Source organism: Ranitomeya variabilis, chromosome 8 (assembly GCF_051348905.1).
Source record: "Ranitomeya variabilis isolate aRanVar5 chromosome 8, aRanVar5.hap1, whole genome shotgun sequence".
Lineage (NCBI taxonomy): Eukaryota > Metazoa > Chordata > Amphibia > Anura > Dendrobatidae > Ranitomeya > Ranitomeya variabilis.
Window position 1 is genome coordinate 144,777,041 of NC_135239.1, and position 18,132 is coordinate 144,795,172.

General features: G+C 51.1%; 1 protein-coding gene across 1 annotated transcript in view; it reads right to left on the reverse strand.

The window, feature by feature from the left end:
- The window catches only part of LOC143787368 (uncharacterized), a 42,698-nt gene that overhangs the window by 20,556 nt on the left and 4,010 nt on the right, over positions 1 to 18,132 (reverse strand). Inside the window, exon 3 of the mRNA XM_077276032.1 lies at positions 586 to 671. Coding sequence (XP_077132147.1) covers positions 586 to 671 — 86 coding nt within the window. The remainder of the gene's footprint in view (positions 1 to 585; positions 672 to 18,132) is intronic.

The window sequence follows — 18,132 nt, forward strand, 5'->3', positions numbered from 1 at the left end:
TTACATTGAAGAAGACAAATCAGAATGTCCTCAGTGTAAGTAACGAGCTTCACAATGCACACTGCTTCCATGTAATATAAAAGCCAACAATAACTGTATGTATCAAATAAGCACTCAAAGATATCAAAGAAGCGCTCCGAGATAAATTTGTGTCGCTAATCACTTCTGAACATATCAGTAGTGTAGTGGATATGGTAAAGCACTGATCACGGTCTTCTCCAGTTTGCAGCACAGCTCCAGTCCTCAGCTGAGCCATATGACTGTAAACCGGACTGGATATCACAGTGTCTTTCTTATGTGTGGACTGGAAGTTGCTTTCTCAATATAAGTATATGGAACTTCGCTCTGAGTCTCAGGCGGACATTGGGGAAACCACTACCGCCCCACACATAAGACGCTGTGTGAGCCGACAAAGCTGAATCGTGCTAATATGGTTCAGGAGAAGACCAGTATGGCGCTGGAAACCAGGGAAGACGGCAAATGGTATTTTATCACATGTACACTACTGATATATCTAGAAGGGATTAGACAATACATATGTAGCTGGAGTGCTCTGTAATGTCAGATTTATCGGGCTGTAGTTACCATTTAGATTGGTGTTGCTCTCTGTAAAGTCGTCGGTGCAATTCTGGCCTTCAACATCTTTCGTTGGCTTTTTCTTTTCCAGACAACTATAAAATTGCAAAAATAAAAGTCACATTGTAAATTACAAAGTAAAACATGTCTGTATTCTGCAGAATGTAAGAATGAAACATGTTATCTAGTCCTATCTGTGGAGAGATCACCAGTCGGTCATTTTGGTGTCTATGACAATCAGCAATTTAGGTTTATAAAGTATATACAAGTTGTAGCAGAGCCAGGTAGGACAGGGTTAAGTCCTAGCTTTGCAGGATTTAATGAGAAGCCCCCACATAGCTTTTTGCTAAAACCAGGGCTTGTGTTCACCAGATATTTCAGTCTGCTTGATGGAGCTTGTGAGTTGGAGTTTTATGAAAGCAATAAAACTGCACCGGATTGGACCAAACCTCATTGTGTGAATGCTACCTAATGCCTACCTGAGAGCATGAATCCCTACAAAGTCCAATATATACCCATCAGTTACCCACAGGCACAGCTCCAGGGTGTCAAGTGTGTGAGCCACAAGAGGTCTACACTAAAATATTCTCATTACTGGAGTAACCTGAAGATGTGACATTTCTAGTGTTGAGCGATACCTTCCGATATCGGAAAGTATCGGTATCGGAAAGTATCGGCCGATACCGTCAAAGTATCGGATCTAATCCGATACCGATACCCGATCCCAATGCAAGTCAATGGGACGAAAATATCGGAATTAAAATAAACCCTTTCTTAACTTGTAGGTTCATTCTACATGAAGGAAAACAACTAAGAATAATGTAGGATGTATTGGGGGACGTGGCGGAGACATTAAAGGCACAGAGGTTTAGCCCAATCTAATAGAATAGCAGGATTTTGTTTTGTTTTTTATGACGTTCGGCGTTAGAAAGATTTTGACTATGTTAATTTTTTTTTATTTAGTCAGATATTGATGTTTCACTACTTCCACGCCCTTCACCTTCTTTTTTACTTCTCCCACACTTTCTTCTTCATTATCCTCATCATCAGCTTCTTTGACATCAACGTCTTCACCTTATTCATCTTCTTCTTCATCTTCTACCTATTATTTTTTTTGTTACATTGTTCATATTCTTTTTATTTTACTATTATCTTCTTCATATTCAACTTCTTCATCATATTCTTATTTGTGACAGGCATTCCCGTAGTTGTTATCTATACAAGTTTGAAGATTACACCTTCCGTTCTGCCTGTCACAAAACAGTTACATTTGTCCACGTTCAGTTTGGCCTGCAGCATCAGGCTTTATCCAGGGGCACCACGAGGAGGAACGGACTCACCCCCATACACTGCTTAGTCTTCTTCTGCTTATAATTTAGATAATATCTTTTGCTCTGATATTTAGTCTTATGCTTAATGTTCTTCTGCTCTTTGTTCTGCAGCCTCTTGTTCTTCTGCTTCTCGGTCTTCCAGGTCGTCGTCGTCTCCAGGGTCGTCGTCTCCGGGGTCGTCATCATCGGGGTGGTCTTCAGGGTCATCGTCTCCAGGGTCGTCGTCATCTCAGTGGTTGTCGTCTCTGGTGTCGTCGTCATATCTTAGGGGTGGTCTTCCGGGTCGTCGTCTTTAGGGTCTTGAACTTGGAAATGTAGCAGAAGGTACAAGAAGGCTGAGAAAATGCAGAGAAACAGCTGATGGAACTGGAACTCGGATGGCTACCCGAAGGTCCAAGAGCCAATGGAACTACCGAGGACCAGCTGACGTTACTGGAACCCGGTTACTAAGCAGGAGGTACCCGTGCCTGAAAGCACTACCAAGGACCACCTGACGTTGGTGGAACTCGGATACCCAGAGGGAGGCACCTAAGCCAAAGGCTCTGCCCGGAACCAGCTGACGGTACTGGAACCAGGATGGGGAGCAGAAGGTACAAGAGCAAAAGACACTGCCGAGAACCAGCTGATGGTACTGGAACCCGGATGGGTAGCCGAAGGTCCAAGAGCCAATGGAACTACCGAGGACCAGCTGACATTACTGGAACCCGGTTACTAAGCAGGAGGTACCCGTGCTGAAAGCACTACCAAGGACCACCTGACGTTGGTGGAACTCAGATACCCAGAGGGAGGCACCTAAGCCAAAGGCTCTGCCCGGAACCAGCTGACGGTACTGGAACCAGGATGGGGAGCAGAAGGTACAAGAGCAAAAGACACTGCCGAGAACCAGCTGACGGTACTGGAACCCAGATGGGTAGCCGAAGGTCCAAGAGCCAATGGAACTACCGAGGACCAGCTGACGTTACTGGAACCCGGTTACTAAGCAGGAGGTACCCGTGCCTGAAAGCACTACCAAGGACCACCTGACGTTGGTGAAACTCAGATACCCAGAGGGAGGCACCTAAGCCAAAGGCTCTGCCCGGAACCAGCTGACGGTACTGGAACCAGGATGGGGAGTAGAAGGTACAAGAGCAAAAGACACTGCCGAGAACCAGCTGACGGTACTGGAACCCGGATGGGTAGCCGAAGGTCCAAGAGCCAATGGAATTACCGAGGACCAGCTGACGTTACTGGAACCCGGTTACTAAGCAGGAGGTACCCGTGCTGAAAGCACTACCAATGACCACCTGACGTTGGTGGAACTCGGATACCCAGAGGGAGGCACCTAAGCCAAAGGCTCTGCCCGGAACCAGCTAACGGTGCTGGAACCAGGATGGGGACCTATTCAAGCTTGTCTTCCTAGAGCCCCAACTAGCGGTGTTGGAGCAAAGGGTCAGCACGGGGAGCAGAGTGTAGGCCGAAGCCTGCACTGGAGGCATTTGTAGGTCTGTTGTGTCTGCGTGGCTGTTGCAGGACACGTTGCCGGCTACACAGCAGGGGAACAGCTGGCGGTGCTGAACCCCACTGACACATTGGCTGGTGTTTTTCTCTGTGCAGCTAGCAGTACCGGGCCCCAACTGGCGGTGTTAGAGCCCAGGGTCAGCAGGAGGAGAGGGAGCAGAGTGTAGGCCGAAGCCTGCACTGGCGGCAGCTTTGTGTCTGCGTGGCTGTTGCAGGACACGATGCCGGCTACACAGCAGGGGAACAGCTGGCGGTGCTGAACCCCACTGACACATTGGCTGGTGTTTTTCTCTGTGCAGCTAGCAGTACCGGGCCCCAACTGGCGGTGTTAGAGCCCAGGGTCAGCAGGAGGAGAGGGAGCAGAGTGTAGGCCGAAGCCTAATTGAACCAATTTTAAAGGTAACCTTTAACCCCCCCTCAGGTGTTACAAACTAGAAGAGCCACGCCTTATGCAGCAGTAGTGCCGCACAAGTCACAGGTTGCTCTTTTAATTTTGTTCCTTGCACAAGCTGAATGAAACACGTACAACATTTTGGCCCTTATACAGTCAATCTGTCTTGGAGGCGGGAGTTCCCTTTGTAATGAGACGCAGCACAGCTGGCAAAAATACCACCTTGGTGCTGGGCGCGGCCTCCTGAGCATCGCATTTTGCTGTACAGGAGTCTGCGTTGTTGCGTTATCCCTTGGCCATGCGCTGCCCGTCTTCTGACATCATTTCATGTCGGCTGGTGCGGTTCGCGATGCCCATGAATCCCAGCCCCGCAGTGTCTTTACAGTGTTTCACACTGCGGGGCTGGGATTCATGGCCTGGCGCAGTACATATGTTTGCCTTTCGCTCGTGTCCTTACACCTGCTACAGACTGTGCGGCATCAGCTGATCCCTTATCGCATGCCACGGCCATGAAGCCGCACAGTCTGAAGAAGGCGGAAGGAGCTGAGTGACAGCCTGGCGAAGATATGCACTGCTCATGCCCGTCAATCACACCCTCGCAGTCAAAATAAATAAGACACCGAGGGGCGTTGTGTCGGGCAGGGCGGCCGCAGAGGCGCAGCCAGCCAAACAATGATGTCAGAAGAAGGGCTGTGCTACCAAGGGGGTTGTTGCGTGTCATTACAAAGGAAAGTCACACCTCAGGGACGTTTTAATGGTCTCAGGGGACACATTGTAGACGTGTTCTGTTCCACGTGTGCAAGGAGAATAAGTTTATGAGCCACCTTGCACACATGCAGCATTACTGCTGTACAAGGTGGCTGTAAAACATACAAACACCTGGGGGAGGGGGGACAGGTTCCCTTCAATTTCAGTTCTTGTGTCTGCGTGGCTGTTGCAGGACACGTTGCCGGCTACACAGCAGGGGAACAGCTGGCGGTGTTGAACCCCACTGACACATTGGCTGGTGTTTTTCTCTGTGCAGCTAGCAGTACCAGGCCCCAACTGGCGGTGTTAGAGCCCAGGGTCAGCAGGAGGAGAGGCAGCAGAGTGTAGGCCGAAGCCTGCACTGGCGGCAGCTTTGTGTCTGCGTGGCTGTTGCAGGACATGATGCCGGCTACACAGCAGGGGAACAGCTGGCGGTGCTGAACCCCACTGACACATTGGCTGGTGTTTTTCTCTGTGCAGCTAGCAGTACCGGGCCCCAACTGGCGGTGTTAGAGCCCAGGGTCAGCAGGAGGAGAGGGAGCAGAGTGTAGGCCGAAGCCTAATTGAACCAATTTTAAAGGTAACCTTTAACCCCCCCTCAGGTGTTACAAACTAGAAGAGCCACGCCTTATGCAGCAGTAGTGCCGCACAAGTCACAGGTTGCTCTTTTAATTTTGTTCCTTGCACAAGCTGAATGAAACACGTACAACATTTTGGCCCTTATACAGTCAATCTGTCTTGGAGGCGGGAGTTCCCTTTGTAATGAGACGCAGCACAGCTGGCAAAAATACCACCTTGGTGCTGGGCGCGGCCTCCTGAGCATCGCATTTTGCTGTACAGGAGTCTGCGTTGTTGCGTTATCCCTTGGCCATGCGCTGCCCGTCTTCTGACATCATTTCATGTCGGCTGGTGCGGTTCGCGATGCCCATGAATCCCAGCCCCGCAGTGTCTTTACAGTGTTTCACACTGCGGGGCTGGGATTCATGGCCTGGCGCAGTACATATGTTCGCCTCTCGCTCGTGTCCTTACACCTGCTACAGACTGTGCGGCGTCAGCTGATCCCTTATCACATGCCACGGCCATGAAGCCGCACAGTCTGAAGAAGGCGGAAGGAGCTGAGTGACAGCCTGGCGAAGATATGCACTGCTCATGCCCGTCAATCACACCCTCGCAGTCAAAATAAATAAGACACCGAGGGGCGTTGTGTCGGGCAGGGCGGCCGCAGAGGCGCAGCCAGCCAAACAATGATGTCAGAAGAAGGGCTGTGCTACCAAGGGGGTTGTTGCGTGTCATTACAAAGGAAAGTCACACCTCAGGGACGTTTTAATGGTCTCAGGGGACACATTGTAGACGTGTTCTGTTCCACGTGTGCAAGGAGAATAAGTTTATGAGCCACCTTGCACACATGCAGCATTACTGCTGTACAAGGTGGCTGTAAAACATACAAACACCTGGGGGAGGGGGGACAGGTTCCCTTCAATTTCAGTTCTTGTGTCTGCGTGGCTGTTGCAGGACACGTTGCCGGCTACACAGCAGGGGAACAGCTGGCGGTGCTGAACCCCACTGACACATTGGCTGGTGTTTTTCTCTGTGCAGCTAGCAGTACCGGGCCCCAACTGGCGGTGTTAGAGCCCAGGGTCAGCAGGAGGAGAGGGAGCAGAGTGTAGGCCGAAGCCTGCACTGGCGGCAGCTTTGTGTCTGCGTGGCTGTTGCAGGACACGATGCCGGCTACACAGCAGGGGAACAGCTGGCGGAGCTGAACCCCACTGACACATTGGCTGGTGTTTTTCTCTGTGCAGCCAGCACTTCCGGACAGCAACTTGCGGTGTTGGAGCCCGGGCTCTGCAGGTGGAGCAGAGTGTAGGCCGAAGCCTAATTGAACCGATTTTAAAGGTAACCTTTAACCCCCCCCTCAGGGGTTACAAACTACAAGAGCCACAGCTTGGGCAGCAGTAATGCTGCACAAAACAAAGGTTGCTCTTTTAATTTTGCTCCTTGCACACGCAGAAAGAAACACGTATAACATTTAGGCCCTTAAGCAGTCAAACTGCTTTGGAGGCGTGAGTTCCCTTTGTAATGAGACGCAGCACAGCTGGCAAAAATACCACCTTGGTGCTGGGCGCGGCCTCCTGAGCATCGCATTTTGCTGTACAGGAGTCTGCGCTGTCGTGTTATCCCTTGGCCTTGCGCTGTTAGCGCTGCCCATCTTCTGACATCATTTAATGTTGGACGGTGCGGTTCGCGATGACCATGAATCCCAGCCCCGCAGTGTCTTTACAGTGTTTCACACTGCGGGGCTGGGATTCATGGCCTGGCGCAGTATATATGTTCGCCTCTCACACTCGGGTCCTTACACCTGCTTCAGACTGTGCGGCGTCAGCTGATCCCTTGTCGCATGCCACGGCCATGAAGCCGCACAGTCTGAAGAAGGCCGAAGGAGATGAGGGACAGCCTGGCGAAGATATGCACTGCTCATGCCTGTCAATCACACCCTCGCAGTCAAAATAAATAAGACACCGAGGGGCGTTGTGTGGGCCAGGGCGGCCGCAGAGGCGCAGCCAGCCAAACAATGATGCCAGAAGACGGGCAGCGCTACCAAGGGGGTTGCAGTGTGTAATTACAAAGGAAAGTCACACCTCAGGGATGGTTTAATGGTCACAGAGGACACATTTTAGACGTGTTCAGTTCCACGTGTGCAAGGGGAATAAGTTTCTGAGCCACCTTGCACACATGCAGCATTACTGCTGTACAAGGTGGCTGTGAAACATACAAACGCCTGGGGGAGGGGGGACAAGTTCCCTTCAATTTCAGTTCTTGTGTCTGCGTGGCTGTTGCAGGACACGTTACCGGCTACACAGCAGGGGAACAGCTGGCGGTGCTGAACCCCACTGACACATTGGCGAGGTGTTTGGCTCTGTGCAGCCAGCACTTCTGGGCCCCAACTGGCGGTGTTAGAGCCCAGGGTCAGCAGGAGGAGTAGAGGGAGCGGAGTGTAGGCCGAAGCCTGCACTGGCGGCAGCTTTAGGTCTGTTGTGTCTGCGTGGCTGTTGCAGGACACGTTGCCGGCTACACAGCAGGGGTACAGCTGGCGGTGCTGAACCCCACTGACACATTGGCTGGTGTTTTTCTCTGTGCAGCGAGGCACATCTGGGCGCCAACTGGCGGTGTTAGAGCCCAGGGTCAGCAGGAGGAGCATAGTGTAGGCCGAAGCCTGCACTGGAGCAAGTTGAAAGGGGACCTTTAACCCCCCCCCCAGGGGTTTGTAGCTGAAAGAGCCATATTGTACAGCACTAATGCTGGAAAAGGTAAACTTAGCTCTTTTAATTATGGTCCTTGCAAACGCTGAACTTGACACTTATGAAATGTGTCCCCTCACACCGTTAAACCGTCCTGTCGGAGAGACTTTCCTTTGTCATGTGACGCAGCACAGCTGTCATTCTTACCCCCTTGGCGCCGTGCGCTGCCTCCTCAGCGTTGTTTGAATCTGTCCCGGAGCCTGCGCTGTTATGTTAGCCCTTGTCCATGCACACATTTTGCGCTGCCCATCTTCTGACATCATTTGGTGTCAGGCTGGCTGCGCCTGTGCGGCTGCGCTGGCCAAGATCCCGCCTCGCTGTGTCATCTAATGTAATCACTCTGCGGACCTGTGATCCATGGGCATGCGCAGTGCATATCCTTGCCTCTCACTCCCCTCCTTCCAGCTTCTTCAGACTGTGCGGCGTCATGGCCGTGGCATGCTATTAGGGATCAGCTGACGGCGCACAGTCTGAAGAAGGCTGAGGGAGATGAGAGAGAGGCGGAGGTTAAGATATGCACTGCGCATGTCCATGGATCACAGGCCCGCAGTGGGATTAAATCAGAAGACACTGCGAGGCGGGATCTCGTCCAGCGCGGCCGCACAGGCGCAGCCAGCCTGACACCAAATGATGTCAGAAGATGGGCAGCGCAAAATGTGTGCATGGACAAGGGCTAACATAACAGCGCAGGCTCCGGGACAGATTCAAACAACGCTGAGGAGGCGGCGCACGGCGCCAAGGGTGTAAGAATGACAGCTGTGCTGCGTCACATGACAAAGGAAAGTCCCTCCGACCGGACGGTTTAACGGTGCGAGGGGACACATTTCATAAGTGTCAAGTTCAGCGTGTGCAAGGAGCACCACAAAAAAAGCCACTTTTTCCTTTTGCATCATTATTACTGCTGAACAAGGTGGCTCTTTCAGTAACAAATGCCTTGGGGGGGGGGACAGGTTCCCTTAAATTTAAGTTGCTGTGCCTGCGTGGCGGTCGCATGACACGTTGCCGTATACACAGCAGGGGAACAGCAGGCATTACTGAAGCCCACTAACACATTGGCGAGGTGTTTGGCTCTGTGCAGACAGCACTTCTGGACAACAAATAGCGGTGTTGGAGCCCAGGGACAGAAGGAGGAGGAGGAGGTGGAGGAGAGAGGAGGGATTGCCACACACACAGCTGGGGAACAGCTGACGTTACTGAACCCCAATAACAGAGGAGTGACTGTTGACTGTGCGGACAGCACTTCTGGACAGCAACTAGCGGTGTTGGAGCCCAGGGACAGCAGGAGGAGGAGGTGGAGGAGAGAGGAGGGATTGCCACACACACAGCTGGGGAACAGCTGACGTTACTGAACCCCAATAACAGAGGAGCGACTGTTGACAGTGTGGACAGCACTTCTGGACAGCAACTAGCGGTGTTGGAGCCCAGGGAAAACAGGAGGAGGTGGTGGAGGAGAGAGGAGGGATTGCCACACACACAGCTGGGGAACAGCTGACGTTACTGAACCCCAATAACAGAGGAGCAACTGTTGACTGTGCGTACAGCACTACCAGGCAACAACTAGCGGTGTTGGAGCCCAGGGACAGAAGGAGGAGGTGGAGGAGAGAGGAGGGATTGCCACACACACAGCTGGGGAACAGCTGACGTTACTGAACCCCAAAAACAGAGGAGCGACTGTTGACTGTGCGGACAGCACTACCAGGCAACAACTAGCGGTGTTGGAGCCCAGGGACAGCAGGAGGAGGAGGTGGAGGAGAGAGGAGGGATTGCCACACACACAGCTGGGGAACAGCTGACGTTACTGAACCCCAAAAACAGAGGAGCGACTGTTGACTGTGCGGACAGCACTACCAGGCAACAACTAGCGGTGTTGGAGCCCAGGGACAGCAGGAGGAGGAGGTGGAGGAGAGAGGAGGGATTGCCACACACACAGCTGGGGAACAGCTGACGTTACTGAACCCCAATAACAGAGGAGCGACTGTTGACTGTGCGTACAGCACTACCAGGCAACAACTACCGGTGTAGGAGCCCAGGGACAGCAGGAGGAGCAGAGGAACACAGTGTAGGCCGAAGCCTGATTGGAGAAAGTCGAAAGGGAACCTTTAACCCCCCCCCCCAAGGCATTTGTAGCTGAAAGAGCCAGCTTGTGCAGCACAAAGAATGCAAAAGGAAAAGGTGGCTCTTTTCATTATGCTCCTTGCAAACACAGAACTAAACACTTATAAAATGTGTCCCCTGATACCGTGAGACCGTCCCGGAGGTGGGACCTTCCTTCGTAATATGATGCAGCACAGCTGTCATTCCTACCCCCTTGGCGCCGTGCCCCGGCTCTTCAGCGTTGTTTGATTCCGTCCCGGAGCCTGCGCTGTTATGTTATCCCTTGGCCAGGCACACTTAGCGCTGCCCATCTTCTGACATCATTTGGTGTCAGGCTGGCTGCGCCTGTGCGGCCGCGCTGGCCGAGAGCCCGCCTCGCAGTGTCGTCTAATGTAATCCCACCGCCGGCCTGGGATCCGTGGTCATGCGCAGTGCATATCCTCGCCTCTCACTCCCCTCCCTACGGCTTCTTCAGACTGTGCGGCGTCACGGCCATGGCATGCTATTAGGGATCAGCTGATGTCAGAAGAGGGGCAGCGCTAAGTGTGCCTGGCCAAGGGATAACATAACAGCGCAGGCTCCGGGACGGAATCAAACAACGCTGAGGAGCCGGGGCACGGCGCCAAGGGGGTAGGAATGACAGCTGTGCTGCGTCATATTACGAAGGAAAGTCCCACCTCCGGGACGGTTTTACGGTATCAGTGGACACATTTTATAAGTGTTAAGTTCTGCGTGTGCAAGGAGCTAAACAAAAATAGCTACCTTTTCCTTGTGCAGCATTACTGCTGCACAAGGTGGCTCTTTCAGTAACAAACACCTTGGGGGGGGGGGACAGGTTCCCTTACATTTCAGTTGTTGTGTCAGCGTGGTGGTCGCAGGACACATTGCCGGCTACACAGCTGGGGATCAGCTGACGTTACTGAAACCCAAGAACACTGGGTCGTATGCTTTGACTGTGCAGACGGCACTTCTGAGCCTCAACTGGTGGTGTTGGAGCCAAGGAATTAAAGTTCAGGTGGTAGAAAGATGAACACAACAGGAGACCTGGATACTGTAGACAGTCACCTAATTATTTAATCAGGAAGAGGAGTGGCAAATTCCTGCGAGATCCAGGCCTTGTTCATTTTCAGGAAAGTAAGCCGGTCAACGTTATCGGAGGATAGTCGCATGCGACGGTCAGTTAGTACACCACCTGCAGCACTAAAGACGCGTTCCGATAATACACTAGCCGCAGGGCAAGCCAGCACCTCCAATGCATACTGGCTTAGCTCTGGCCATGTATCCAGCTTTGAGACCCAAAACTTGAAAGGGGAAGAGCCGTCTGGGAGTACAGCAAGAGGGCAAGACATGTAGTCTGTCACCATCTGACGGAACCGTTGCCTCCTGCTGACTGGAGCCGTCTGTGATGGTGTAGACTTTTGTGGCGGGCACAAAAAACTGTGCCACAGTTGGGCCATACTGGTCTTGCCTTGGGCAGAGGCACTGCTTCTGCTCCCTCTTTGTGCAGAGCCTCCGCCACTGCCTGGACGCACTGAGCTGCTTTGTAATGCACTAGCAGCACTTCTCTCAGTTGGAATGGAGAAGATGATGGAATTCACCAGTGTGTCTTGGTACTCCCGCATTTTTCGCTCCCGGTTCAACGGTGTGATGAGGCTTTCTACGTTGTCCCGGTAGCGAGGATCGAGGAGGGTGAACACCCAATAATCAGACATGTTGAGAATGTGGGCGATGCGGCGGTCGTTTCTCAGGCACTGCAGCATGTAATCCACCATGTGCTGCAGACTGCCAACTGGCCAAGAAACGCTGTCCCCTGCTGGAGGCGTGATCTCTGCCCGCTCGTCATCACCCCACCCTCGCTGTACACACTGAGTACTGGACAATTGTGTAACTCCCTCCTCTGGACGGATGTCTTCCTCCTCCATTGACTCCTCCTCATCCTCCTCACAAAGTGTCCCCTGCCTACGCGTTTGTGAGGAACCACGTGGCGCTGACTGTCCAGAAGATGATGGAAATGGTGAATCCTCATCCTCCACCTCTTCCACAACATCATCCCTTAGCGCTTGCAGTGATTTTTCAAGCAGGCAGATAAGGGGGACAGTCATGCTGACTAGTGCATCATCTGCACTCGCCATCCGCGTGGAATAATCGAAGGGACGCAAAACCTGGCAGACGTCCTTCATAGTGGCCCACTCAGTGGTTGTGAAGTCTGAACGGCGCGGAGTGCGACTTCTTTGCGCCTGATGCAGCTGGTACTCCATTACAGCTTGCTGCTGCTCACACAACCGCTCCAACATATGTAACGTGGAATTCCACCTGGTAGGTAGGTCACATATGATGCGATGTTCCGGCAGGCGGTGTCGGCGCTGCAGAGCCACAATGCGCGATTTTGCCGTGCTGGAACGCCGCAAGTGAGCACACTCTAGGCGGACCTTGTGCAGCAGTGCATCAAGATCCGGATAGTCCCTCAAAAAACTCTGCACGACCAAATTGAGCACATGTGCCAGACATGGGATGTGAGTGAGGTTGCCGAGGCCCAGAGCTGCCACCAGATTTCGACCATTATCACACACTACCATGCCTGGCTGGAGATTCGCTGGCACAAACCACACATCGCTCTCCTGCTTGATGGCATTCCAGAGCTCCTGCGCTGTGTGGCTTCGATTCCCCAAAGAAATTAATTTCAAGACGGCCTGTTGACGTTTGGCCACGGCTGTGCTCATGTCGGTCGTAACAGGTAAACGTTCATCACGGGTCCATGTGGAGGTGGACTGTGACGGCTCCTGCAGCAATGATTCTGAGGAACTGGTGTAAGAGGAGGAGTCAATGCGTACAGAATGGATTCCTGCAATCCTTGGAGTGGGCAGGACACGTCCTGCGCCACTCGCACGATCTGTACCCGGCTCAACGACATTAACCCAATGGGCAGTGAGGGAAAGGTATCGCCCCTGTCCATGTTGACTGGTCCACGCATCGGTGGTGAGGTGGACCTTGCTACTGACGGCGTTCAGTAGCTCGTGTTTTATGTGTCCCTCCACATGCTTGTGCAGGGCAGGGACAGCTTGCCTGCTGAAGTAAAAGCGGCTGGGCACATTGTACTGTGGGACTGCTGTTGTGAATTTGCTTTTTGCTCCCTCTAGTGGTTACTAGTTTTTTGACTCTGGTTTTTCTGTCATTCCTTTTATCCGCACCTGGGTCGTTAGTTAGGGGTGTTGCTATATAAGCTCCCTGGACCTTCAGTTCTATGCCTGGCAACGTAGTTATCAGAGCTAGTCTGCTGTGCTCTTGTCTACTGATCCTGGTTCCAGTTATATCAGCTAAGTCTGCCTTTTGCTTTTTGCTATTTGTTTTGGTTTTGGTTTTGTATTTTTGTCCAGCTTGTTCCAAATCTATATCCTGACCTTTGCTGGAAGCTCTAGGGGGCTGGTGTTCTCCCCCCGGACCGTTAGACGGTTCGGGGGTTCTTGAATTTCCAGTGTGGATTTTGATAGGGTTTTTGTTGACCATATAAGTTACCTTTCTTTATTCTGCTATCAGTAAGCGGGCCTCTCTGTGCTAAACCTGGTTCATTTCTGTGTTTGTCATTTCCTCTTACCTCACCGTCATTATTTGTGGGGGGCTTCTATCCAGCTTTGGGGTCCCCTTCTCTGGAGGCAAGAAAGGTCTTTGTTTTCCTCTACTAGGGGTAGCTAGATTCTCCGGCTGGCGCGTGTCATCTAGAATCAACGTAGGAATGATCCCCGGCTACTTCTAGTGTTGGCGTTAGGAGTAGATATATGGTCAACCCAGTTACCACTGCCCTATGAGCTGGATTTTTGTATTCTGCAGACTTCCACGTTCCTCTGAGACCCTCGCCATTGGGGTCATAACAGTTTGCCAGGCCAGTATTAAATGTTTAATGCATTGCAGAAGAGGGATTATAAGAAAGAAGATTCTGAGTTTTTTTTTTTTTTTTTCTTCTTCCCCTTTACCTCAGAGTGGCTATGCTTGCTGCAGACATGAATGTCCAGACCTTGATTACAAGTGTGGACCAGCTGGCTACTCGTGTGCAGGGCATACAAGACTATGTTATCAGAAATCCTAGGTCAGAACCTAAAATACCGATTCCTGAACTGTTTTCCGGAGACAGGTTTAAGTTTAGGAATTTCGTGAATAATTGTAAATAGTTTTTGTCCCTGAGACCCTGTTCATCTGGAGATTCTGCTCAGCAAGTAAAAATTGTTATTTCGTTCTTACGGGGCGACCCTCAGGATTGGGCTTTTTCGCTGGCGCCAGGAGATCCGGCATTGGCTGATCTTGATGCGTTTTTTCTGGCGCTCGGTTTACTTTATGAGGAACCCAATCTTGAGATTCAGGCAGAAAAGGCCTTGCTGGCTATGTCTCAGGGGCAGGACGAGGCTGAAGTGTATTGCCAAAAATTTCGGAAATGGTCCGTGCTGACACATTGGAACGAGTGTGCACTGGCCGCTAATTTTAGAAGTGGCCTTTCTGAAGCCATTAAGAATGTTATGGTGGGTTTTCCCATTCCCACAGGTCTGAATGATACTATGGCACTGGCTATTCAAATTGACCGGCGGTTGCGGGAGCGCAAAACTGCAAATTCCCTCATGGTGTTGTCTGAACAGACACCTGATTTAATGCAATGTGATAGAATCCTGACTAGAAATGAGCGGAAAATTCATAGACGCCGGAATGGCTTGTGCTACTACTGTGGTGATTCTACACATGTTATCTCAGCATGCTCTAAACGTATAGCTAAGGTTGTTAGTCCTGTCACCGTTGGTAATTTGCAACCTAAATTTATTCTGTCTGTAACTTTGATTTGCTCACTGTCATCTTATCCTGTCATGGCGTTTGTGGATTCAGGTGCTGCCCTGAGTCTCATGGATCTCTCATTTGCTAAGCGCTGTGGTTTTACTCTTGAACCATTGGAAAATCCTATTCCTCTTAGGGGTATTGATGCTACACCATTGGCAGCAAATAAACCGCAGTATTGGACACAGGTTACCATGTGCATGACTCCTGAACACCGCGAGGTGATACGTTTCCTGGTTTTACATAAAATGCATGATTTGGTTGTTTTAGGGCTGCCATGGTTACAGACCCATAATCCAGTCCTGGACTGGAAGGCTATGTCAGTCTCAAGTTGGGGCTGTCGTGGTATTCATGGGGATTCCCTGCCTGTGTCTATTGCTTCTTCTACGCCTTCGGAAGTTCCGGAGTATTTGTCTGATTATCAGGATGTCTTCAGTGAGTCTGAGTCCAGTGCACTGCCTCCTCATAGGGACTGTGACTGTGCTATAGATTTGATCCCAGGCAGTAAATTTCCTAAGGGAAGACTGTTTAATCTGTCGGTACCTGAACATACCGCTATGCGTTCATATATCAAGGAGTCTCTGGAGAAAGGACATATTCGTCCGTCTTCTTCCCCTCTTGGTGCGGGATTCTTTTTTGTGGCAAAAAAGGACGGATCTTTGAGACCTTGTATTGATTATCGGCTTTTAAATAAGATCACTGTCAAATTTCAGTATCCTTTACCGCTGTTGTCTGACTTGTTTGCCCGGATTAAGGGTGCCAAGTGGTTCACCAAGATAGACCTTCGTGGTGCGTACAACCTTGTGCGCATTAAGCAAGGTGATGAATGGAAAACCGCATTCAATACGCCCGAAGGTCATTTTGAGTACTTGGTGATGCCTTTTGGGCTCTCCAATGCGCCTTCAGTTTTTCAGTCCTTTATGCATGACATTTTCCGGAAGTATCTGGATAAATTTTTGATTGTTTATCTGGATGATATTTTGGTTTTTTCTGATAATTGGGATTCGCATGTGGAGCAGGTCAGGTTGGTCTTTAAAATTTTGCGTGAAAATTCTTTGTTTGTCAAGGGCTCAAAGTGTCTCTTTGGTGTACAGAAGGTTCCCTTTTTGGGGTTCATTTTTTCCCCTTCTGCTGTGGAGATGGACCCAGTCAAGGTCCGAGCTATTCTTGATTGGACTCAGCCCTCGTCAGTTAAGAGTCTTCAGAAGTTCTTGGGCTTCGCTAACTTCTACCGTCGTTTTATCGCTAATTTTTCTAGCATTGTGAAACCTTTGACGGATATGACCAAGAAGGGCTCCGATGTAGCTAACTGGGCTCCTGCTGCCGTGGAGGCTTTCCAGGAGTTGAAACGCCGGTTTACTTCGGCGCCTGTTTTGTGCCAGCCTGACGTCTCACTTCCCTTTCAGGTTGAGGTGGATGCTTCGGAGATTGGGGCAGGGGCCGTTTTGTCGCAGAGAGGCCCTGGTTGCTCTGTTATGAAACCTTGTGCCTTTTTCTCTAGGAAGTTTTCGCCTGCCGAGCGAAATTATGATGTGGGCAATCGGGAGTTGTTGGCCATGAAATGGGCATTTGAGGAGTGGCGTCATTGGCTCGAGGGTGCTAAGCATCGTGTGGTGGTCTTGACTGATCACAAAAATCTGATGTATCTCGAGTCTGCTAAACGCCTTAATCCGAGACAGGCCCGCTGGTCATTGTTTTTCTCCCGCTTTGATTTTGTTGTCTCGTATTTACCAGGTTCAAAGAATGTGAAGGCCGATGCTCTTTCTAGGAGCTTTGTGCCTGATGCTCCTGGAGTCGCTGATCCTGTTGGTATTCTTAAAGATGGAGTTATCTTGTCAGCTATTTCTCCGGATCTGCGACGTGTGTTGCAGAGATTTCAGGCTGATAGGCCTGAGTCTTGTCCACCTGACAGACTGTTTGTCCCGGATAAGTGGACCAGCAGAGTCATTTCCGAGGTTCATTCCTCGGTGTTGGCAGGTCACCCGGGAATTTTTGGCACCAGAGATCTGGTGGCCAGGTCCTTTTGGTGGCCTTCCTTGTCAAGGGATGTGTGGTCATTTGTGCAGTCCTGTGGGACTTGTGCTCGAGCTAAGCCTTGCTGTTCTCGTGCCAGCGGTTTGCTCTTGCCCTTGCCTGTCCTGAAGAGACCTTGGACACATATCTCCATGGATTTCATTTCTGATCTTCCGCTATCTCAGGGCATGTCCGTTATCTGGGTGATATGTGATCGCTTCTCCAAGATGGTCCATTTGGTTCCTTTGCCTAAGCTGCCTTCCTCTTCCGATCTGGTTCCTGTGTTTTTCCAGAACGTGGTTCGTTTGCACGGCATCCCTGAGAATATTGTGTCAGACAGAGGATCCCAGTTCGTTTCCAGGTTCTGGCGATCCTTTTGTAGTAGGATGGGCATTGATTTGTCGTTTTCGTCTGCATTCCATCCTCAGACTAATGGACAGACGGAGCGAACCAATCAGACTTTGGAGGCCTATTTGAGGTGTTTTGTCTCTGCTGATCAGGACGATTGGGTGACATTCTTGCCGTTGGCTGAGTTTGCCCTTAATAATCGGGCTAGTTCCGCCACCTTGGTTTCGCCTTTTTTCTGCAACTCTGGTTTCCATCCTCGCTTTTCTTCGGGTCATGTGGAGCCTTCTGACTGTCCTGGGGTGGATTCTGTGGTGGATAGGTTGCAGCAGATCTGGAATCATGTGGTGGACAACTTGAAGTTGTCACAGGAGAAGGCTCAGCGCTTTGCCAACCGCCGCCGCGGTGTGGGTCCCCGACTACGCGTTGGGGATTTGGTATGGCTTTCTTCCCGCTTTGTTCCTATGAAGGTCTCCTCTCCCAAATTTAAACCTCGTTTTATTGGGCCTTACAAGATATTGGAAATCCTTAATCCTGTATCTTTTCGTCTGGATCTTCCTGTGTCGTTTGCTATTCACAATGTATTTCATAGGTCCTTGTTGCGGCGGTACATTGTGCCTGTAGTTCCTTCTGCTGAGCCTCCTGCTCCGGTGTTGGTTGAGGGCGAGTTGGAGTACGTGGTGGAGAAGATCTTGGATTCTCGCCTCTCCAGGCGGAGGCTTCAGTACCTGGTCAAGTGGAAGGGCTATGGTCAGGAGGATAATTCCTGGGTGGTCGCCTCTGATGTTCATGCGGCCGATTTAGTTCGTGCCTTTCATGCCGCTCATCCTGATCGCCCTGGTGGTCATGGTGAGGGTTCGGTGACCCCTCACTAAGGGGGGGGGTACTGTTGTGAATTTGCTTTTTGCTCCCTCTAGTGGTTACTAGTTTTTTGACTCTGGTTTTTCTGTCATTCCTTTTATCCGCACCTGGGTCGTTAGTTAGGGGTGTTGCTATATAAGCTCCCTGGACCTTCAGTTCTATGCCTGGC